The 24891-nt window shown below is 27.7% G+C and overlaps 1 protein-coding gene across 4 annotated transcripts in view; it reads left to right on the top strand.

Annotated features, from left to right (window-relative positions):
• The window catches only part of LOC142330595 (uncharacterized), a 111561-nt gene that overhangs the window by 68609 nt on the left and 18061 nt on the right, over positions 1-24891 (top strand). For 3 of the 4 annotated variants that reach the window (XM_075375988.1, XM_075375987.1, XM_075375986.1), the window contains exon 8: positions 14282-14395. In XM_075375988.1, coding sequence (XP_075232103.1) covers positions 14282-14395 — 114 coding nt within the window. Of the gene's footprint in view, positions 1-2032; positions 2311-14281; positions 14396-24891 lie in introns of those variants that run through there. The other variant, XM_075375989.1, reaches the window with a different exon arrangement.

The following is a 24891-nucleotide window of genomic DNA, read 5'->3' as shown; positions in this document are numbered from 1 at the left end:
TCAAAGAAATTTAGTTTGGTTGGCTTAATAATCAATTTACATTCATTTCAGATCTCCTCTGAGCTTCAGTAATATAAAAAAATTATATCTTATAATTTAATACAGCTCCTTTCACTCTCATAAAGCTTTTATTTAATCATCTGTACATATTGTATGCCAGACCTAACATTAAACAATAAGATATTAAACTTTAACCGCATAGTCTTAAAATTCATTCATGAAATTAATTTATTTGTTTAGACTTGTAATGTAAAAAAATCTTAGAGAATCGCATACATCTATGATAGTAATATTTTCTGGACTGGTAATATTTTGATTTTAATTTATTTAATGTATTGAGATTATTGAAAAATGGTGTATATTAAAGATCATTTGTTCTCTGAAACTGTCATTGCATTTAGTTGTAATAATCATTTGAAATAACATTAGTATGTGTATATGTATGTAGTTCTATGAGTACGTGCCAGGACATCTGGGATTACACAAAAAAATAAATACAGAAACGACAGATGAAGGAGCAAGTGTTAAATCAAAATTTACATTAGTTCTATAATTATTAAAAAAATTTGTTTTATTCTAGATATTTATTTAATTTCATCATTTACATTCTCTTTTTTATTGCCCTATTTTTGTTAGTGTATTAATGTCATTTCAAATTTAAACATTGTTACTAAAAATAAATGGGCTAATGATGGCACAGTTGGTTACTTGAATACATAGAATCCTGAAAATTCTTTAGTTTGAGGTATTTTTTTAACAAATCTTACTTAACTTTACCTTAGCTGTAAAAATACATTTACTTAACTATCTGGAATCTATTTATTTTTATTACTTTTGTTCTTTTTCTTCTGGTAGTCCAATAAAAAATCCTTAATCAAATAACCTGAGTAGGGGATTTAAAAAAAAAATTGCATGATCTGTACATAGACTTCAGTCATTTTGTATTTAGCTTTGCCAATGGATTGTTGTAGCATTTTTGTATGTAGCCAGCTGTCATTTCTGTATTCAAAGTAATTTCATCTAAAATTTAAGAAAATTAGTGATTGGAAAAGTATTTTAGATCTCTAGTAGTGTTTTTCTTTTCTTTTTTTTAGTAGGCCTAGGCCTACCCATATCTTATATGAAGGTAAAACAAAATAAAGATTAAAAAAATGAATAGATTTTTATAAAATGCTAAGAAGAGTAATTGTTTTAACATTTAACTGTTTGAAGTGGATGTCCAGCTGTTTATTTTTTTGTCAGTATTTTTTTAGTTCCTAATTTGCCAAAATTGAGAGGAAAAAAGGTTTTTTTATAATTTTTTTTTTAGAAAAGATTATTTAATTAGAACAAAATTGCTATATAAGGTTGAAGATTATTCCTGGAATTGTGGTTATGCTCCATAGATAATGAAAAGGAGTTGCTTCAGTGAAGATTATTCCTGGAATTGTGGATATGCTCCATAGATAATGAAAAGGAGTTGCTTCAGTATTTGGCTAAAAGTATCAAAGAAGAAAAGTCCATGGTATAACCTTGATCAGAGCATGATCAGAAATAAAATTAATAAATAAGAAGAAATTGTAACGGTTGATGTTAATTCATGAAATTAATAATTATATGATTTGATAAAGGTAGAACTATGTGAATATTATAAATTAACAATTTTAAATTAATTTAAAAGTATCTTAGTACACATTACATCTGCATTAAATGAATACGCAAAAAAAACAGAAAGACTGCTTATAATAACTGGAATTGCTATAATAGCTTATATGCTTTTTTATAGCTCTATTATAAGATAAAATAAATGTACATTTAACACTACTGTATGGAAGTAGCTCATGCAGTAAATCTGATAAAATTGAAGTTTTCTCTTTTATGACTTAAGGTTTAGTTTGGTATATAATTTGTGTTTTTACAATGGATTTGGCTCACAATTCCTTGTAAAATTGTTTTTTTTACAATCAGAATTAGTTAATTGATTCCTTATGTGTATTGTATAATTTTATTTAAAGAGTTTATAATATTATATTTCAATAATTTTCTTTTACAGGATTCTTCATTTGCAGGTTTGTAATGAATAATAAAATATTAGCAATCTTTTTACTGTCAGTGATGTCTCAAGAGTTTCAGACAATTATGTATTTATTATTTTTAATTTGATATGTTTATACCATTCCTTTATTATCTTCTTTTTTTATTTGCAAAATGTTACTATGCGGTTTTACAAAAAATTAAGAGCTACAGAAAGACATACCATTAAATGTTGATACTGTTATGAGATGAACTTTTTTTTTCATTATTACTTTGGTCATTGTTATTTTTTCTTATAATTTATTAATACAGTTGTTGTTTATACATTACATTTTTGTGTTCATAATAAATATTTTGTGTACCTAAACCTTCTTATGATTTTGTGAAGTCTTGACTGTAAGACACTACTCCTGAAATGCTCACTTTGTCTTATCGTATGAGGATAAAAATGATATACTGTTGTAGTATTGTCATTGAAATCAACAAGAAGAAAATATTACATCCATTAGCTTTTTTTATGGATTCGACATACTTTGTGAACTGGTGATAATAAAGTAAAGAACACTGTGTACAGAACACATTTGTGTACGCATTCAACACATATCTTTTATCTTTTTGTTGAAATATTCTGAAAGAAATATTTATGTGTGAATAAATTTTGTTCTGTATTAAGGGATCCTTTTGTTAATGGTATTTTTTTTTATAAAAGTGAATGTTAATTTATTTAAATGCAAAATTCAAAGGATTACAGAAAATGCATTTAATTGTACTACCTTTGATTTTTTTATTTATTTATAAAATTATATCAAAACCATAAAACATATGTCGTGTATGTGTGTGTGTACACACACACATACATACATACATACATAGATGACTTTTATGGGTTACATATATTATTTTGAGGTTAAGAGAAATTGTATGAATAGAGCTTATAGGAGAAACGTCTGATTTAAAATGTGCAAGAATTAATCTGATCATTCAAAGTATATTTTAGATAACTTTAATTGAACTAGAGAATTTACATTTTTATGTCAAGATGCTGATTCTTGTGTATTTTTAACTCTGGGTTTCTGCTGAAGTGTGATTTATTGTCTGTTTTTGTTGAGTCATTTTCTCTTTTTATTATAGGTGAATTAAAACTACATTTATAATTTTTTTAATCTATATTACATTATTTTAACTATTTTTGATCAGTAAACTTCAAAATTAACTACCTTGTTGATACCTATGTATTACAAAAAAAAAAAAACAAGGCACCATTTTGTTACATTAGGCACATATCTGTCCAAAAGTTCTCTTCAAAAATCAAAATTTTGGGTATAGCAGTTAATTATTGCTGATTCAATGTATTGAAACTCATAAAAATTAACATTTATAATGTAACAAATCAGTTATTTTTATGATATTTCACTGTAAACTGCTTTAACAAAAAAAATTATGATATTTCTTCTAATACTTTAATTTAAAGTTGTTTTAATTTGGTCTGTGTTATTCTTTTACTAAATTAATGAAGGTAGAAAAAGAAATAGATTAACTATTTGTGTCAGAAGAACTCAGTAGTAGTATTCAGTATATCTCTAACTTGTCTTCGATTTGGCTTTGTAATTCAGAAATAGATTTGAACTATTAGAAATTTCAACAATTAAGCATTAAATTTTAATTTTGGTGATTAAAATAACTAAAATTTTATATTCTGACAACTTACATTTATCTTTGGTTGGTTTAATTTTTAAGGGTGCTATTTAACAATATTCAAGATAATGCAAAATCTGGAGTTTAATGTTTTATCCCAGGACCCAAAATACATTATTGAGTGAGAACACATAAAAAAATTCAACTTTTTTGTATTCTGTTTTATTTTCTGCTATTTTATACAAAAAATTCTAAAAACAGTAAAACAAAATAGGAAATCATTTTATTTTGTTCAAATCAGTCAGTTTAGAAAAATTACAAATATTGATGATTAATTTTTTTATAATTTTAATGAAGTACTTCTTCAGAGATACTTACTGTGAAAACCCTATTTGCTTAAAAACCTTTTTTAAAAATTAATCATGATTTTTGTTTTATGCAGTATCTACTTATGCAATAACTACAGTCTGCAATACATATTATAAAAATCTAAAATTAATACTTATTACTCTGGTCAAGGCAGGAAAAAAGGCCTGCATTGAATCTTATGTACCTGCCTTGTGGATTTGGAAGAACATAATATCCTAGCAACTAAAAACATTTTATTTAATGATCACACGCATGGCATTTATTTATTTATTATTTATTATTCTTTTAAGTTATTGTTTTATCCATTCACCCATTTTTTTCTCTATTAAATCTCATATGTTTTATCTAAATGTATTAAGATATTTGTATGAAATTTATTTTGTTCATTAAAAGAAATCAAATTCACACTGTTACATCCTACATAAGTATTGTTTTGACTGCTAATAATATTTTGTCAGTTAACATATTTTATTGGTTACAAATTAATCAACAAATCATACCTTTAATGACGACCACTCTTGTATCAGAAAGTGCCAATTTAAGGAATATTTTCAAAAAATTCATTAAATTTATATTAATTATAAAAATTTTCCCACTGGGAGTTCTATTCAGTCAATTACATTACAGTGCATTTATGATGTAATATTATATATATGATTGCATTCAAAAAAATAAAATTAGATTTTTTTCTCCTTGTATATTGTTTATAAAAAAAATATATATACAGGTTTTAGTTTAGTGAATTGTTTGATGTTAATAGAAATAAAATTTGGATAAATACAACTAGAATAATAAGAAATGGAAATGGATAAGAAATTCATGTTATGAATTTTCGCGAAGTTGACATTACAACATATGAAATATTTGATTTTAATTTTCTGTAGTGAGTTTTTAGATGAAAAGTGGAAGATTTGTATAGGAATGTAAACAAAATGAGCTTGCGTTTCATATGTTATTTCATATTAACAAATTTTGTTTTTAATATTTTGTTGTGATTTTTTTTAAATTTTAATAATTTATATTATGTGGGTTGTGTTTTTTAACAACAAATCATAATAGATTAATATTTATTTATTTATTAGATTAATATTGGTTGACCATTACATGAGAATAAATAGTTTAAGTTATGAATTATGTTTTAAAAAAGTGATGTAACTTAAATGAAAATATAGATTTTAATAGTGTAAATAATATCTTGTTTAATTACAATTAGATAATGCAATTTTATCTAATAATAAATTTTAAACATTGATTTCAGTAGAAGACAGGCTTTGCTTATTTCCCATACATGGGACGGTTCTTGACATATCTGTGAGATGAAACTGTTAGGAAGAATTAAGCTGATAAAACATTAATTTTCTATTGAATCTTTTATCCTTATAATAGTCATTATATGAAAAAATAGCTAAAATAAAAATTATTTAAATAGAAGTCGAAAATACAACAAAGCAGAAGAAACAGTTCCATACAGTAAATTTAAACACTCAAGATGCTTGTCTCATTATATAAATTGTTTGGTCTTGATCAGCTACCAATTCATATCTGTTAACAGGAGAGGAAATACCTTCCCAGATTATGAAAAAATATTTCTTTTAAGTTATTGGGTTTATAAGTTTTCTTATAAATTTATTGCAAAAAATGCAATAAAACTTTACCTACAGAAAGATGCTAAATAAAATTTAAAAGTCGTTTTGTATGAAATTTTTGTTTTGCTACCTTTTTTTTTTTTTAAACCACCCAAACAATGTACAAGGGATATCTCTAAAGTAATGACTGCGGGGAAATTTCTCTCCTTAAGCTTGGCAAACCTGTCATTCATGGCTACGCTAGTAATGTACATACTGCATTGTTGTAAGTTGTCGTGTTGTATCTTTGATTACGTGTAAGTTATTACATTATAAAATGAATAGAAAAATTTATGTTGCTGCGACTGTGAAATACATGGAGTCATACATTTTTTAAACCATCAAAACATTAAGACAGCTGAAACTCATAGACAGTTGGTTGCTGTGTACGTTGATAATGTAATGAATGAAAGAAACGTCTGAAAATGGTGTGAAAGGTTTAGAAATAATAGAATTAATGTGCATGATGAAGAACATTCGGGACCTCTATAATAAGGCCCTCTATAATCGTCAAGGACTTGTTGAAACTTGTTCTTTTTCCACATGTTTCAAGAGCTGTTATGGTCAGATTGTTCATGACCGTTTAGGCTTCAGAAAGATTTGTGCACCTTGGGTGCTGTACGTCTTAGCAAAACACAAAAAGATCACAAAAAATCTGAATAGGATCTGCTTTGGAATTTTTGGTGTGCTACACAGAAAAAAGTGATGAGTTCCTTAATTCAGTTGTTACCAGTGATGAAACATGGCTTTCGTATTACACGCCAGAGAGAAAACGGCAGTCAGGTGAATGGTGTCATCCTCAATCACCAACCAGACCAACAAAGGTCAAGCCATAGCCATTTGCACGCAAACTGATGGCCACAGTCTTTTGGGATTGGTTTGGCTTACTGCTTATTAATTTCATGCCACATGGAACGACTATAAATGCAGAAGCTTACTGTGAAACTACATAAGTAACAGTGCACCATTCAAAATCGGTGACGTGGGCGGCTGACCAATGGCATTGTACTGCTGCATATCCAACTTGTGCAGGTCCGACTTGTGATTTACTGAGAACGTTTAGTTGAGAAATTTACAATCACCCACCATATAGCCTAAACTTAGCTACTTCTGATTACCATTTGTTTGGAAAATTGAAAGTATTTTTGAGTGGTAAGCAATTCACCAGTGACAAACTTAAAAAGGCTGTTAATCAGTGGCTAAATGGACTGGTGGCAGGAGAATACGATGGTGGTATATTGAGGCTGGTGTATTGTTACTATAAATGTCTTCAAGTCATTTGGTGATTATATAGAGTAGTATAAGGTATGTAGTGTAAGAAAAATAAAAAGTATTTATGAAGTTTTCAGAACAAATTTTTTTATAATGAAACTGTCTTTACTTTAGAGATAACCTTTGTAAATTATACTGCAAAACTGTTATTTCTGTTCCTCAGAGAGAGTTTAGTCTCCATTCAATGATAAACAATTTTTATTTGAAATTAATTACAAATTATAAATGTTTCAGTTTTATTTATATAAAATTTAAATGTACTTTGAGCAAGCAAATGTTGAAAAACGTTATCCTGAAAAGGATCGGCCCTTCAGAATATTTTAAGTGAAAATATTAACTATTTTTTTTTTAATATGGGTTATAAATTTATACTGTAAATTTTCTCACTTGTTCTCTGGTAATACGTAAACTGACATAACACAAGGTAATGAATTATTTTGTTGCAGTTTTGTTTAATTTTTTGTGTAATAATTTAAAAAAAATAAATTTCCATACTGCCTGATTCTTTTGTTATACGTTTAATATCTTTGGTAGTTTCAGAAACTTTAAGAAGGATTTAATTAATGAATGTGAAAGGATGGTGAAATTACATCAAAGAAAACTGTTCACATTGATGACAGCATTTAAGCAGTGTTTGATACATTAGTAATTTCTCTTATTGTGATTTGATATTTGGTAATTATTGGCTATTGATGTCTGCAATTAAAATTAACATAAAAAGCTCGGTTTTACGTAAATGTTTGTGTAATGTTTTTCAGTGAGTTATAGTGTTATTGGTGCTATGTTGTCATGCCATAACAGGAACAGACAAAATCTGTGAAGCTTGTTTCACAGATTCTTGAAGCTTGTTTCCATGAATTTTTGGTGTGTAGCAGATTAGGTTTCTCATTTGTGTCCGATTGGTCTCATTAATATCCTTTTACCTATTCTTGATCATGCTAACTCCCTTTCATAGTTCACATATGTTCATAAAAAATAGTGTTAATGCCTTGAGGCTGACTTTCATGAATTTGTAATATTGCTTGCCTATACAGCAGCTGTATGTACTGATAAGCTAAAGAACTTATGCAAAATTTTGGTTTGATCCTTCAAAAAAAAATTGAGTTTCTTGTATAAGAATGTTGTGTTCTTTTAGTTTAAAAATGTCATTTTGTTGAAACTGCCTTTAACCAGAATTTTGAAAATACCTGAAAGTGCAAGGTTTGTTTTTAAAATTAACGTTCATTTTGAAATAAAAGCAAAACTAAAAATGTGAGCAAAATGTATTACTTCGCCTAAAAACTACATTTATTTACTATTTTTTACATAGTAAAAAATGATGATTTTTCATCATCAACATATTTTTCATAGTATTTCATTAGCTTCTTTAGTCTGTCTTCAAGAAATTTAACTGCTGCCTTTGACTTAATCACGTGTAATGCCATTTGTCATTGCTTTCAAACCTTTCTGATGAAAAATCACAAGCTAATGTTTAAGCTGAAGAAAAAGAAAATAATTTTACTTTTTAAGTTCTTTTGCTTTTAGCTTCCTGCTGGAAACTTAAGTCAGGACTGTAGGATGGATTGAAGATTTTCTAATGAAATATTTCTAATTGCCTCACTGTCTGATTTGCCATTTGTGGCCAGGCATTGTTATGCAAAAACAGAATTCCACAGGATAGCATCCCATGTTGTTTGTTTTTTATAGCTCTTCTAAGATTTTTTTTACGTTTCTGCATTCAAAGTAGTTTTACAGTTACTAAATTTGATAAACAAGAAGCTCTTTTTGTCCTAAAAATTACCAAATGTTCTTGTTTGAAGTTCTTCAGTGATCAAACAATTCACAATACCTTCATTTTTGTAATGCTGCATAATTCATACACTGCATCAATTTTTATAGCCTAATTTTTCAGTCAAAACTTCATAAATCAAAGAGTGTAAGGCATCACAAAATATCAAAGACAATCGTGACTATAAAGCACCGGTTTTCTCGAATGTTTGGGTGAACACCTTTCTTGAAATGAATGGTACCTCTGTCTTACTTTAGCATCACTCGTATTATTTTGCCTGCAAATGTCACAAATTTGTCTGTAAATTTTGAGCCACAGAATTGTTTTTTCATTAAATATCTGATAAAATATCTGGTTGTTAATGAATGAATATACTAACAACAAAAATGACTAAACTGTAGTTAACAACAACTTTATTATTGATTGAAATAATTGAGCTATGTAAGCACTATCTATTACATTGCGTATATAGATGGCAAATTCAAACCAGACCTTACTTTAAAAACTTGCCTCATGCATTAAAGTTTTCCCTGTGCTATATACATTTGTTGGATTACTATTCACACCATATCCCTAAATATATATTTAGTATAGAAATCATTGAACAATAAGAGTGGCTTACTATATATATATATATTTTTTTTAATTTATTTTAAAATGCTAAGCTTGACAAAATCTTAAAATTCAATTCTGCAGAGATATGTTTATATAAAGTATTAATGAAAGAGGAACTAGATTTTTCAAAAGGAGATTCCCTTTTTCTGAAAGATGAATTTTCCTTAAATACTATTGTAAATGGATTTATAAAACTTAACCAATAATTGTGTAAATCTACTCAGATTTTGCGGGAGGGAGTGTAAAGACCAGTTCCATATCAGAAGCATACACAGCCATGTAATCATTATTTTATTAGTTTGATAAAAATGTATACTACCAAATAAATAATCACGCTGGTAAGTCAATTGATAATTATTTAACCAGTTCTAAACTCCAAGGGTAAATATTTTTTATTTTTTGTACTGTTCTTTTGATTTGAATTTAATACCAAATCCTAATATCAGAAATTATTTATAAAATGTTGAATCTGTAAGACTTTTTGTTACTTCAGCATACTGAAGGTATATTAATGTAACAGATTATGCTTCACAGTTCTAAATTAGTGGTATACATTTTGTTGTTAAAGTACATATTTATTTTAAGTCAAAAAAAAGAAAAACAATAAAAGGAAAAGACAACTTAAAAGTATATGAAAGAAAATTTACACAAAATATAAATAAAACCTATTTTTCCTTTACTTTTTGGCAACAACACCAAAAGCTAGAAGCTTGTGTACTGATGTCAGAAATTGTGAACATAATATTTACAACATTGGGACATTAAACAATAAGAATCTTTTTTTAAATTTGTTATTCCTTGTTCTCTGAATCTAAATTTATGTAATACAAGTCTTCCAATTAAATGAAATTATGAATAAACAAAAAAATATTACCAATAAAAAATTTGAGTAAGCTATAATTATGTACATTTTTGATGACGGCTATGATTTCAAATTACTAACATTAACTTAATAATTAAATTAATAAACATAAAATTATTTTTTTTCATACATTTATTCAAAGAGTTATTGAAAAGATATATGAGGTAGAACAACACAGGTTATTTAAGCCTGGTTCTAGAGTAAATAGTAATTGCTGATAATATTACTATTGTCCATTTCTATTATGAATTAGAAATGTAAAAAATATGCATATTCATTGAATTATACTTAAACTTTTATGAAGTCAGTTGAAACGATATAAAGTTAAGACAGAAATTACACGGTTGAATCAAATATAAACTGGAATTTTTGTTGGTGTTGACACATGTCTAATGGAGAGGGGTGTGGCTTCTCAGTGTTGTACATAAGGATGTATGGACAGGATCACACTGTTAGAAAGCTAGCTCGCTACTTTTTTCTAGTAAGTATATAATGTCAGAGCAGAAGGTATCATTGCGCGTTGCGCAATGTATTATTAAATTTCTCACAACAGAAGGTGTTAAACCATCTGACATTTTTAGAAGACTTTAGGCATAGTTCAGAGCAACAGACTTAAAAAGACTCAAGTGTATGATTGGCATAAGCAGTTTTCAAAAGGACTAAAACTAGTTGAAAATGAAGGCAGCAATTAGTTTAAAAAAGTGGCAGCAATGTGGGTCCCTTGTCTTCTCATTGAAGGTCAGAAGCTGTATCGGCTAAAGGTGTGCCAGAAGTCAAGTCATTGCCAAGCTTAAGGAAAATTTTTTTTGCATCTAATGATGACCTGCGATGAAACTTGGGTGCACCATTACACCTCAAAATCAAAACAGGCAAATATGGAAAAAAATGGAGAAACGGTACCTATTAAAAAATCCAAAACCAAAAATCAACTGTCAGCTGGAAAAGTTCTGACCACAGTATTTTTAGACTTCAAAGGAGTTTTGGTTGTTGATTCTCCATGAACATCATACAGTGAATTCTGCATACTACTGACAACTTTTAGATAAAGCAAAACTCATATCCTCAAAAAAGACGTCAATTTCCAATCTGAGACATCATTCTGCATCACGACAACACTCAGCCCCATACTGCAACTCAAACTCGAAGAAAAATTGCATCCTTATTCTGGACTACACTGGAGCACCCTCCACACAGTCTGGACTTATTATCCTGCGATTGTCATTTGTTTGGACCACTAAAAGAAGCACTTGGAGGACAGAAATTTGAAGACAATGCTGCTGTTGAAGTGTTCGTGCACGATTGGTTGATGTCATGCCCACATTCATTTTAAGATAGTGGGATCAAAACGCTACCTATTTGCTGGGAAAAATCTGTTTCCAAAAGAGGAAATTATGTAGAAAAATGGTTTTGTGATTATTTATTTTTATTATCCTGCAATAAATAATAAAACAAAAATTCCAGTTTGTATTTGATTTACCCTCATAATATTTGTATTTTTTTTATTCTATTTTGGATGTGATTTTATAAATACAAAGCTACAAAACATATATAACTTCAGTTTACTGTGATTTAATGTCTAAATTCAATTTATAATATCAATATATTTTTTAGTTATTTTAGAGATAGAAAGTTTTACATTTTTGATACAGACTTGCTCTACCAACTTACTGGTAGGAAAAGTTATTTTTTATCACCTCATGTAGTCATTAACCACCAATAAACATCAACAGTATGCTTAGAAAAATGAACCCAATCTTGTTTAATGGTCTGTGGTCTTTAATGAATTATGTTATTAAAAATGGTTTCACGTATTGGTGCATTATCCTTGTAAATTTTCAGGATTCTATTCTTGAGATGTTCCAAGATATTTTGGAGACATCAGGTTTTGCAGTCTTTACTGCAACCTCTACACGTAATGGGAACTTAATGAAGCCATCTAAGTTTAACTCCCTGTTTTGTGTGGTTTTAACAAAAATTATTACAAAGATTTAATGTTTAAAACTGTTACCTTAAAAAATTACCTTTAAAGTACTGTTATATTTACAATAGGTGTGTACATGATCTAGGTGTTTATAGATCATTTATTTGAAAAATGATCTGTTATTTTTTTTTATAACATAACAGAAATTACAATTCCTCTTATTGAAGTGTTAAATGTTTGCCTTAAAATTAGAAGTATAACAATACAATATGATAAGAATTTATTTCTAAAAACTGTATGTTTATAGTATTAATTTAGCACTAATTTTAGTTGGGTCTGTGTAATTATAATAACTATTTTTAGCTTGATTATTTATAGGTTAGTTTCATCAGTAATCAATGATCCTGCTGTCTTCAGTATATTTCTGTTGATTTGCTTAAGTTATTAGCTAAATCATTTACTCTGTTTCCAGAAGTCCAGTAAAGGCATTCATTTCTTTTATTATTTTTAAACATACTTAAAAATAAGGTGGTTTATATTTATTGTTTTTTCAGATTTATTTTCAACATTGAGATTCAAAAGATTCCTAAAATTATTAAAAAATTCAAAATGTTTCAAGATATTAGATTTTTTATTTGTTGATAAACTGCCGCTCGGAGCTGTATGAGTTATTCAGGCAAGTTTCTTCCCTGGTTGTTCACCCAAAAAAGAAGAAATTTCAATAATTTTTACTAATTGATTAATTAATTAATAACTGGAAAACATTCATGGAAATTTTTTTTTTATCATATAAAACCGGTGCAATCTTAATTACTAATGAAGTAAAATGGTAAATAGCTAAGTTAAAAATACTTATAATATTACTAGTCTTAGTTATATTACTAAGGTTTCCTTATAAATTATTACTAATATAAATTTAAAAAATAATAAATTCTGATAATATTGGATTCGTACTTCTAGTTTTAATAAACTAACAACTGGGGTTGTTACATATTCATATCATCATGGGAATTTATTGTCAAAAACGTACCCTCAAGTAACAGATTAGGGCAATTTTTGATATGCCTACTAGTTTACTTTTCTTAACAATAGGCGACTCTTTAAACAGGCCTAAATATTATACCTTTGTTAGCCATTTGCTTAAGAGACAAGGAACAGGTGGTAGACTGATTAGGTTTAGGTTTCCTTATAACCTCAGAACTCTTGGCTTGCATTTAAGAGAAAAGGAAGAAACAATTTCTTGATGATAAAATTTACTTAAAATCTTTTATTACATTCAGTTTAAATTTTTTAGAAAAGAAGTAAACATACTGTTTTTTTATACATAATTATTATAATTAAATTAACATTTATGGATTCTAATTTTTACTGAAAATGAAATTAATGTTGTCAGAAGAGATTCGGGCAGTTGGAATAGAACTTTTTTATAAAATAGACTATATATTGGAGGTTAGTAGTTACTTCGTTATGGTCTTCTACATTCATGTTTCATATTCATAATCTTTGTATTAATATATATAGTTTACATGTATATTTTTTTAATCCATTAAAAATATTATTTTCCTCTTTTATTTTGTAAGATTATAATAAAATTTACTTCTTTGGTTACAAAAGAATATAAAATATGTAAATAATTTAATCGCAACTGATTTTGCACTATAAACAGTTTTAACTATGTACGTGTATGTGATTATATTGGTTTAATTTCAGTTTATTTTTTTAATTAAAAAATATTTGTCAAGGAACTTCAAAATAAATAAAGAATTGGGATTAAAAAAGTAAATAAATGTTTCAGCACATCATTTTATAAATAGATGAAATACTGATTGTTGAAGAAAGGGAATTTTAATCAATATTATTTTTCTTTAAACATCTTTTTATTGTTTTCTATATATTTTTGTTATCTATGTCAATATTATAATTTTAAATTACATTTATGGATTCTATTTTTTACTGAAAGTGAATTGATTTTTGTCAGAAGAGATTCTGCCAGTCTGAATAGAAGAATTCTTTATAGAAGAGACCAGTTTGTTATTTATTATATTCTAAAAATCAGTTTTAATTTTAAGATTTTTAATGTTTAGAGAATTTTTAAATTCAAGAACTATTCGTTTCTGTGTAACAGTTTCAGTATAGGTCTTCAGAAATAGATGTCACTGTTTATATTATTTTTGGTTTATTAATATATTCTTTGTTATTAGGTTGGAAATATGCTTCAAGTTATACCAACTGAACCGGCACCTATTGTTGAACCAGTTCCTGTGCCTCATCAGTCACAGCCTCTTCCCAATATTTCCAATTCTATTCAACAACAGGTAAATTACTCATTAAGATTTTATATAATTAAAAATTATAGCTTTTGAGGGTATATATTAAATGTATTTTGTGGTTAAAAACAAGTGTATCTTCACTGTGAAAATATTGTCTAATGAAATTTATATACAATGGCCTATTTTGTATTAGTAAAAAATGTTCAATCTTTTTTCTAACAATATTTTTTTCAAATAAGATAATTTAATTCAGAAACGTGTTTCTACCTGTACGAACAATCAAAGACAGACAAACAGACTCCAGAAAATCAGAAGAACCTGCATCAATAAAAAGTATCAGAAACGTGGGCAGTGGTGGATTATGCCCAACATAGTCATCTACAAAGAGTTAGAACCTAACACTGATACCATGCAAAAGAGGAGACTAGGATTCTTTGGACATATAATGAGGATGCAAGATTCAAATCTTCTGAAACAGCTAGTACAGTACAAATCTCAACTTGAAAAACACTAAGATAGTATGCAGATTGATCAGAGAAATGAGTGAGTATATGAAGGAAATTGGCCTTCACCAGAAGGCATTATAGATAAGATAAAATTAAACAAGAAAATCAACCTTGACTCATAAGAAAATAACTCACACAAACACTTTCAACGCCAAAAATGGCACAAAGATCGAAATGTATGAAAAAGTACTGGAAGGACCGCAAGGCCCAAACAATCCCATCAAAGAGACTTGGATAAGGGACTGACTAAAGTGATCCTATGCGCTCATAAAAGATAATAATTTAAATAAAATTTTAATTTTTAAAAAAAAAGAAACAATTTAAAATTTGATGTAGTTTCAGTAACAAAAATAATTCTTTCGTTAAAAAAGTTTTATAAATTATGTGGCACACTTTTTACAAATTGATAAAATGTGAATAAATTTTTTTATTCAACTGCAAATAATTGTTACTGCAAGATTCAAACAATACACAGTAATTGTTGAATTTGATACTTATTCTTGCATATTTAATGTTTTACAAAAATGGTAAGAAAGACATAAGAAACATGATATTCATGATTAATTTACTTTTGAGAAACTCTAAAAACTACTATGGCTGTATCTAAGATTTTTATAAATTCTATACAATATGTTAGTCAATGGCCAAAAAATTTATAACGGAACAAATTTTATATATGTGATAAAAAATAATTATAAAGTGATATAGATGAAACACTAATTTGTTAGATTCAAGTAATAAAAGCATTAATGTAAAAATGAGAATTAGTGTTGTATGTAGTCATAAACGACATCAATTAAATAAATAAATTATATTTAAAATTTAATTATGTAAAATTCTTTAAAAAATGTTCAGTATGATTAACATGCTAAAAACACAAATTGCAAATTGAATGAAGCTCAGTATAATTTTAACTAAACCAGTGCTTGAAATGATATGTATTATAAATGTAGGATTTAAACTTGTAAATCTTTTACACTACCTCAAGATTAACTAAAGAATTTTTTGGAAAGTTTGTCATTAAAACATGCCAGCTACCAGGAAATTAGAATTAATTATTTTGTCACATTTTCCATAATAATATAACCAATATTACATATATCTGCTTTCTATAAATCATCAGGATACAAACCCAAATCATGTTTGTAATTTTTGGTGCCTTTTTGTTAATACATATAAATCACAAATATAAAATGATTTTTGCTGATTGTAAATAGTATGATTATTACCATGATATATACAGGTGTCTCTAAAATGGTGCGCTGGCTATACTTTTTCAGATTCTGCCTGTAAAATTAAACAGAAACTATCCTTAGGAAAAATGGTAATTTCTCCTTTGTTCTCCCTCGTCTGTCATTTTGTTATTTTTATATAAAAATTTATATCTCAAGTTCGGATAGAGGAATCACATTAATATTTTGTAAGCGGTTTTTTAAATAAACAGTTAACAATTATTAAAAGTATAAGAGATGTTCAAAGTGTCCACCATTAGAGATTATACAAGTCTCCAGTCTTTTTCTGAGAGAGTCTTAACCATTCAAAAATTCCAGGAGTATTCTTAATTTCTTTTGGATCCTTTGTTGAAGATCCTCAATGTTGAGTATTGGAGTTGAATAAACAATATGTTTCAAATGGCCTCACAGGTAGAAGTCCAAGAGGGTTCAGGTAATCGGGTAGGCTAGGATACTGGCTCTCCATGACCTACCATTTTTTCATGGAAAGTTTCATGCAGGAATTTGATACCGAGTAAAATGTGCTGGAGCTCCATCTTGGTGGAACCACATATTTCCTTTTAATTGTAGAGGTTCCAAAAAAATGTGGAAGATTTTTGGCAAATGAGCAAGATAATTTTCTCCATTTGAAAACCTAAAAGATAGTCATTAAAAATACTTGGCCCATATGTTCAAGAAAAATCTTCGTTGATAGCTTTGGTAGGTAACATAAGGATTCTCGTCACTCCGGATACGCTGGTTTTGATAGTTTTGAACACTATTCCTGTTGAAAGAAACTTCATTTTTACATTGTTTAATCAGCAGTAATAGTCGCCGTGTAAATTTATTCAAAAGTGAATTGTTTTATTATTATGTAATGTAAATTTTATTGTGAGAAAATTATTACTTAATTTGATACTAATTTACAATATTAGAATTAACAATTAATAAATAAAAAAAATTAATATTTTATAGAATTGAATGTAAAGTGGAGAACATGAAAACATTCACAAAATTACCACATCAATTTTCTGCCATAACTATTTGTTAACAGATTTAAAAAAATAAAATGTCATTTTGTTCAAAATAAAAGGCTTAATATTTTAGCAAACAAAACCAAAAGAAACTGTACGTTTTAGCAAACATACATTTTGATAAAACTTTATTATGGAGATATAACGGATTGAAAAATAAAAATTGCCACCATTGTGTAAATTGCAAAGATAATTTAAAATTCCTGATTTTTTCTAATTTTAAAACTTTAGATGCTTACAAAATATTAATGTGGTTCTTCTATCTGAACTTGAGTTATAAATTTTTATATAAAAATAACAAATTTGCGGACGGGGGAGAATGAAGAGAATTGCCATTTTTCCTAAGGATATTTTTTGTTTAGTTTTACAAGTAGAATCCAAAAAAGTATAACCAGCCCACCATTTTATAAACACTCTGAATATATAGTCTTATGTAATTTGTTGTTCTCAACTTACAAATGACTAGCATTCCACCATTTTGGCTTCACCTGCAAAATCTTTTTAATAGCAGACTTATTTATTTCACATATGAGTGCTAGCAACCCCTGTCATGGCTTCGCTCATGTGGCTACTTGCATTTTCCATCACAGTCAAAGGACTCCGCCACCTGCATTCATTAAATTCATGCTTGCAAGAATAATAAATATAAATAAAGATCAAAGCCTGTTCAGTTTATAAAAAAATATGTGTTTTGTAATTGTGAGTGATCTGAAGAATGGGGGTTTCAAAATAGTCTTCCTCCATCTTAAAAATATTATTTATAGCTGGTTACCTGTCATTCAGGTAAAAATGTATTTTGCCTGGTTCGTATACTCAACAAACTCCAGTTGGAGGTGGCTACTTTGTTTCTCATTTTTAAAAATGTATTTTTTTTTGTTTTAGTCAAGTAACCAAAAGTAGTTACAGCCAATCGCATCACACTTAAACAGAGGCAGTGTTAAGCCGCCATACCTTACTCATTGCCGACCTTAAAAAATTGAAATTCAAAAAACCTGAATTTCGTTAAGTATAGTCAGAAATGTGGAAGATTTACAATTATTGTTCAAATTTTTTGTTTACTATTCTTCACTCCTTTCAAGGTCGAATTTTGGAAAATCTAGAAATTATTTTTGAGATATTTACATGAAAATTAGAGCACCAAAAATCAAGTTGTATCTTCATTTGTTACAGAGAAATTTAAAAATGAATAAATTTCATTATTACTCCATTTTAACCCTTTAGAATTCCTTCAGAATTTTCATAAAAAAATTTCACCTATAACAGTTCTGTTTATTGCAGTATTATTTTTTCTACCCTTGTTTTTTAATTTATTTTCTACATTGTTGCCAATTTTAATTATTATATTGTATTGATAGTAATAAATATGTACTTTCCCATGATAAATCCAGATAAATTTTTAAAAAATTAACAATGTAAAACATTGAACTTATACATTATGGTTATTGAAAATTATCTCTTAATTTATGATTATAAAGTTATTTGATATTTCTCATTTTTGAATTAAAAAAAATTTGATTTCATTGTAAATATCTCCCTGCATCAGGTTGTCAGTATAATTATGTTCTTATCCAAATTGTTCTTATTTATGTACATGGGTTTTTATGATTCTTGAATTGGCCACCTTAGGACCACAGTAAATATCTTAATTTTTTTTTTTTAATTTCCTTTCTTTTCAATATTTCTTCATTCTTTCCCAATGTTTTTACTTTCTCTTTTTACTCCACCTGTAGTCATATTTCTTTTTTGGTTTTTCCTAGAAACCCCTGTTTTGTAAAATAATATTTCATTCTCTCGTATCCTTTAAAGCTTTATTAAACCAGTTGTTTTTAGTTTTTTGATTATGGATAAAATTTAAAATTCTTTTAGTCAGTCTTTTTTTCATTCTGAAAAGACGTCCAAAAATAACATCAGACTTCTTCCTTATAACTTAAATTTATAAATCACTTCATTTTTTCTAATCCTCCACTTATCTCTTCAATTTTAACTGGCGCTAATATATATATATATTTTTTGTAGTATTTTCCTCTCTTTCTTCTCTAGCTCTTCAATTTTTCATTCGTAAACATTGCGCACATATATTCAGGTTTAATAATTATATTATAATGCTTAATTTTTGTTTTTCTGGTAATTGAACTTTTTATTGTACCAGATGCGGCACTGGGTTACACATTTAAAAGTAAAATTACATATAAACCAAATTAAGTGAAATGAATGAAATTAATGACACTAACTTATTCAAACGTTAACATTTATTAAACCATTATATTATTTCTTAAATTTTAAAGATCACAATTTTAAAGATACTTAAATGGTCACCGTCCTTTTCTGTGCATTCTGTGATACAGTTGCGTACACTACACATCACTCTTTGCAACATGACCACACCAATGCCTGAGATTTCCTGTTCAGTGTTTTTTTTTCAACCGCAGTAATGTTGTTACCAGAAGTCAGGTGCTGTTAAATCCAGGGACTGTGACAGCCATATGTCAATCTGAAAACATGTTTATTTTTAAAACATCCATTGCTATTTGTGGAGTATGGTATGCACAATCTTGTTGAAACCATAAGTCATGGTATTGCACTCCTTATCTGCTGTAATTTGACAAGCAAGAAATTGTTGAGCATGTCAACATAATGTAAAGACGTGATTGTTACAGTTGCATCATTTTCTTCAAAGAAGAAAGAACCAAGTATGACGAATGTAGACACACCACACCCCACAGCACCTTTTTACTGTGTGACTGAACTTGGTGGGTTCTTTAAGGTTGCTCTTCAGCCCAGTAACAACAATTTTGTTTATTCACAAGACCAGGTAAATGAAAATGTGCCTCATCTGACATAATCAAATTGTTCAACAAATCAGGATTTGCATACAGTATATGCTGAAATAAGTTGCAAAACTGCAATCCCTATTGTATGCGTGTTTAATCTCTATTAAATCTTGCATTAAATCTCTATTGTATTTTTAAGGATGAAATACAAAGTCTTTGTGTAATATTCTACTGTCTTCTCACTTCTGTCTGACAAGTTCAGTGACTTTGTATGGTGTCTTGCTGAACACTGTGGACTTTCAGTTAATGCTTGCCTGACTTGCTCTATGTTTTCTGGAGTTCTCCCAGTTTTCCCCTCACTGTTTCTTTATAAACACTTAAAAGACTGTCAGCCATTAGGAATTTGCGGTACCAGTCTAAGATAATATTGCTTGAAGGCGCTTAACCTAAAGGAGGTGAGGTATGTTGAACTTAACATCAAAAGCTTCGTTGTACAGAAGTAAGACTTACTTTCAGTGTATGTCGTTATGGCATAAACATGTTGTTCCATGGGCGATGTACTCGTGACTACTGAAACTTGAACAACCCCACGCTATAGTAGAACAAACTGTTTCTCCCCACTCCATTCCTTCGGCAAATGATTATGCTCCTTTTCACCAAGAACCCAGTGCCACACCCATTATAAATGCTTATTTATCTAAAGTGTTAGATTTAATTATTTCATCTAGATATTTAAATTTATTATTCATATATTAAAATTTATTCATTTATTTCTGTATTTTGTTTTTAAAGTCTTTGGAGTATTTTTAATATTTGTCATAAATTCAGTTTTTTGAAAAGAAATTGTAAACCTGTTTTTTCAGCTAACACTTTAAAACATAATTTGAATTTCTGCAGTTTTAATATCTGACGACAATATTGCCAGATTACCTGCAAAGGCTAAACAATTGATTTTGAGATTCTTACCCCTGCTTCTTTAGTTACATGTTTTATAAATTAAAAATGTCATGGAAATTTTATTTTTAAATATTTGTAAGGATTTCTTATACCTAAATTCTGTGTTTTATTGTCTATCCCAAATTCCTGTAATATATTGAACAAAGCTTTTCTATCTATTGAATCATAGGTTTTTTAAAATTCACTAAATTAATTACAGTATTTCTTCTTCTTTTGCAGTAATCTCAAATACAATCTCATAGTTTTTAAACTAAAAATTAGCTTTTCATCTGCATATTTCCATATTTCGGAAACAATAGGTTATTCACCAGATACTTTATTATTTTTTAAGGTTTAAATTATCTCTTAATTCTTTTAAATCTGTTGGATTTGAATCAGAGAATTTTTTATAAAACCTTTTTTTGGTTCTTCATAGTTAAGTAGATTTATAAAATGATAGGCCAAGATTTTTAAAAGTTCTTATAAACATTTCTTGTATTGTTCTTTATAAGATTTTCTTTAATTTCATTTAGCTGACTTCTCTTATATATAACATTCTGTAAAACTTAAGATGTTTCTTTTCTTTGATTCTTAAACGTATTCTAATCTACTTCCTTTTTTGTGGAATACCGCTTCACACTTTCCATTTCACCACTTGCAATTAGTATTTCTTTTTAGACATGCTTCTCTAGCAATTTTCAGAATATTTTCTTTGAGAGCCTCCCAATTTTCTAACTAAACTGGATAGTATATTTTCAAACATTTCTTTATTTGATGTAAATTTTTCTTTGTCAATTTTAAAAATTTTATTTTGTAACGTTTTCTTTGTATTTTGAAGAAGAAATCTTACTTTAATTTTGGATAGATAATGATCATTTTCTATATTACAACTTTTTCTAACCTTTACATTTAACATTTCTTTCACTTTTGCTCCTGAAATTGCTGTACAGTCTATTTAATATTCACATAAGAATTGATTAGTGAATTTCCACATCTTTTGTCTCCTGGGAAGTTTTTTTTTAATGTAAGTAGATAGTTTTAAATTGAAGTGTTACATAAATTAGTCATTCCTCATTTTTAGTCATTGTATTAGAAGTGGGATAATCTCCATTTCCCTTTTTATTAGCCTTTTCTTTACCTACTTGGACATTAAAATCTCTTAGTAAAATTTTATCAATTATGAATATGATTTTGAAACTTCCTCTTCTAATTGCTCCTGAAATTTTCTACCTTTTTTGGGTCTTTTTTATTATCATTGTTAATTGGAGCATGGTAAATATTTAAGATATAATATTTATTTGCACATTTTAAAGTTAAAAAAGTACTGATGGCCGATTTATATCTCTACCAGGAAGATTTGAGTTTATATAATGTATTGTTATAAGTTAAGTCTATTATCAAATTTTATTATAAGTAAAGATTCAAAAAACTATTTTGAATAATATTATTACACAAATGAAACAAATATACTGATATGAACTAACATACTGATATACCGTTTGAACTAAATATATTAGAAAATGATTTCAACAATTACAGTTATCAACAGTAATGCAGGATTTAGCAGTTTATTATAAAAAATAGTTTAAGTTGTAAGATTATTAGAAATAAATAATAATAATAATGAACAAAAACTATAAACAACACTTTAACCCTATCAAAAAATAAATACTTAGTCAAATTATAGAGAAAAATAACATAGGCAATAATACTAACGTAACTATTAATAGAAACAAAACAACTATCGGGAAATGGTTGCTTACTTTTAAATTTTTATATAAAATTAAAGATACAAAAAATCTTCTGAAATAAATACTTAAAATAATAATAATAAAATGAATACTTTACCCAAAAATGAAACATCAAACTGTAAACACATAAGCAAGGGTTAAATAAAATATTTAAAACTATAACAAAAAAAAATTTATAGTTGTAACATAACTAGAACGAAGTGGTAAAATGTTAAGTTATCAAAAGAACATATACTGGACAGATCTCTTTTCAGAAGTGTAAGTTTCCAGAGGAAAATGACATCTAAAATGTCTAGCATGGACAGTAGAAAGAAAAATTGTCAACAAAGCATTATTAACTATTGGAAGGACAGGAAATTGAATATGATAAATTAACAGAAATAATAAATAAGTAAACAGAACAAATATGAGAAAAATCTCAATAATAAATCTTAACCAATCTTAATTGAAAGAAAAAAAGTTTTGAGACTAAATATAAATAAATTATTATTATGAAATTTTCTTTTGTGCTAATATGACATTTGTTTGAGTAGTAATAAAAGAAAAAAAGAAAATATCAAGAGTTGGAAGATATTATTATATTATAGGAAGCTGGAAAACATGAAATAAATATATGAATTGGAATGGTTAACTGTCACCATTTTGATTCAAATTCCTGTTGTGTTATATAATGACATTACATTGAATATGTTAATTACTGATCCACATTCTGGATCAATGTTAATTAGGGGTGTGGGAAGAAGAAGAAAATTTAAAACTTATATTTTGGTACTTAATACATTTAATTGTATAATTTTTCAATAATTAATATATGCCCTCCTTTTATTTTTAATCGCTTCACATACATGATTTGCCATCAGTTCAACAAGTGTATACTACATTCTTTTGATTTTGTTTATCATGAAATCATACCAATATTATTCCTTTAATTAGGTCAATTTTTGTGGTAAAATTCATTTTTTAGAGTAGTTTTTTTTATTAATGGCCAAAGATTTTCAATTAGGTTAAAAGCCTGGGAAGTTGCCTGGCCACTGGAGCACTTGATGTTTTGTTCTTCAAAAACGTTTTCTGCTTTTTTGGCAGTATGGCATGGGGCAAATCTTGTTGGATCACTTCACTGGCTTGTGAAAATTTATTTTGAAATTTTGTCATAACCCTTTCCTTTAGAATCATGATATATCCATCACTTTTCTACGTATAATTTACTAGAAGTAATAAACAAAGTCCTTCAAATGTGAAACAACTCCAAAACAATTTTTTTCTGGGGAACTGATTGTTGGATACGAGTGAGCTAGTGATCTATTTTCATCTGATGCTTTTCTAACCTATAGAACCCTTTGCCCCTGAACATAAAAATGTATCATTTTTGATCCAGTTAGTATGTTCCTTTGGTCCACAAGAGTCTTTTTTGCACATTGCTGATGTTAAAAGCTGCTTTTTAACTGGCTGACAAGCTTTCTGGTCAGCTGCAAGAATATGACCTCCAACAGTTATCACTTGTAAATCTGTTCCACCAACTGCTGATTTTAAATTTAAGTCCACAGCATATAATTTCAGATCAAGTTTACTTTCTCACAAATGCCGATTATGTGTTAAGAGTAGTTTTTCTTTTACAACCAGATTTGTCTTTCTTCAGCTGAAAAGGAACCAGTGTCATTAAATTGTTTTAAATAGCATTCAATGTTCCTAGTCCAATACCATACTCAGAAGCTGTCATTGTGTCATACTGGTATGCCCAGAAAGAGAAGCAATTGTCATGGAGTTATGTCCATCATATATTCAAGACAGATCAAAAAATGTGAAAATATGATTTTGTAATAAAAAAATGAAATACTTTCACAAAACACTATTTACAACATGAAAATTGCTAACTAACCAAAAAACAATAAAATCATATTGCACAGACAACTTAAAGAATGGATGTGATCAAGCAGTGTAGCCGCAATATAAAAATAAACAAAAAGTTCCCCGTGTTCAGATTAATTTGTACGCTACTGTTAACCAAATAACTTTCAGTCTGCAAACTTACCTGTGATGATTTATATAATATTAGATTTCAATGATGAAATTTAATTACTCCCTTTTAAAACAGATTCATATATGAGTAGTTTGAGGTAATTTAAAACCTAGGTAAACCTTGAATAATTTTATTTAAAAGGCTTTTATTTAAAACTCCTGAATTTTTTAAGCAAATATTTTTATAAACATGACCATTTACAATTTGAGTGTAATAATTATTTTCATCTATTGATTTTATTTTATAATATTCTTTTATTGTGTCTGAAATCAGTGAGATGATTAAAATTTTAATAACAGCTTTGAAATTAAGTCG

This window comes from Lycorma delicatula, chromosome 9, assembly GCF_047948215.1.
Source record: "Lycorma delicatula isolate Av1 chromosome 9, ASM4794821v1, whole genome shotgun sequence".
Lineage (NCBI taxonomy): Eukaryota > Metazoa > Arthropoda > Insecta > Hemiptera > Fulgoridae > Lycorma > Lycorma delicatula.
The sequence above is the reverse complement of the archived record's forward strand: the minus strand, read 5'-3'. Positions and strand labels throughout refer to the sequence as shown.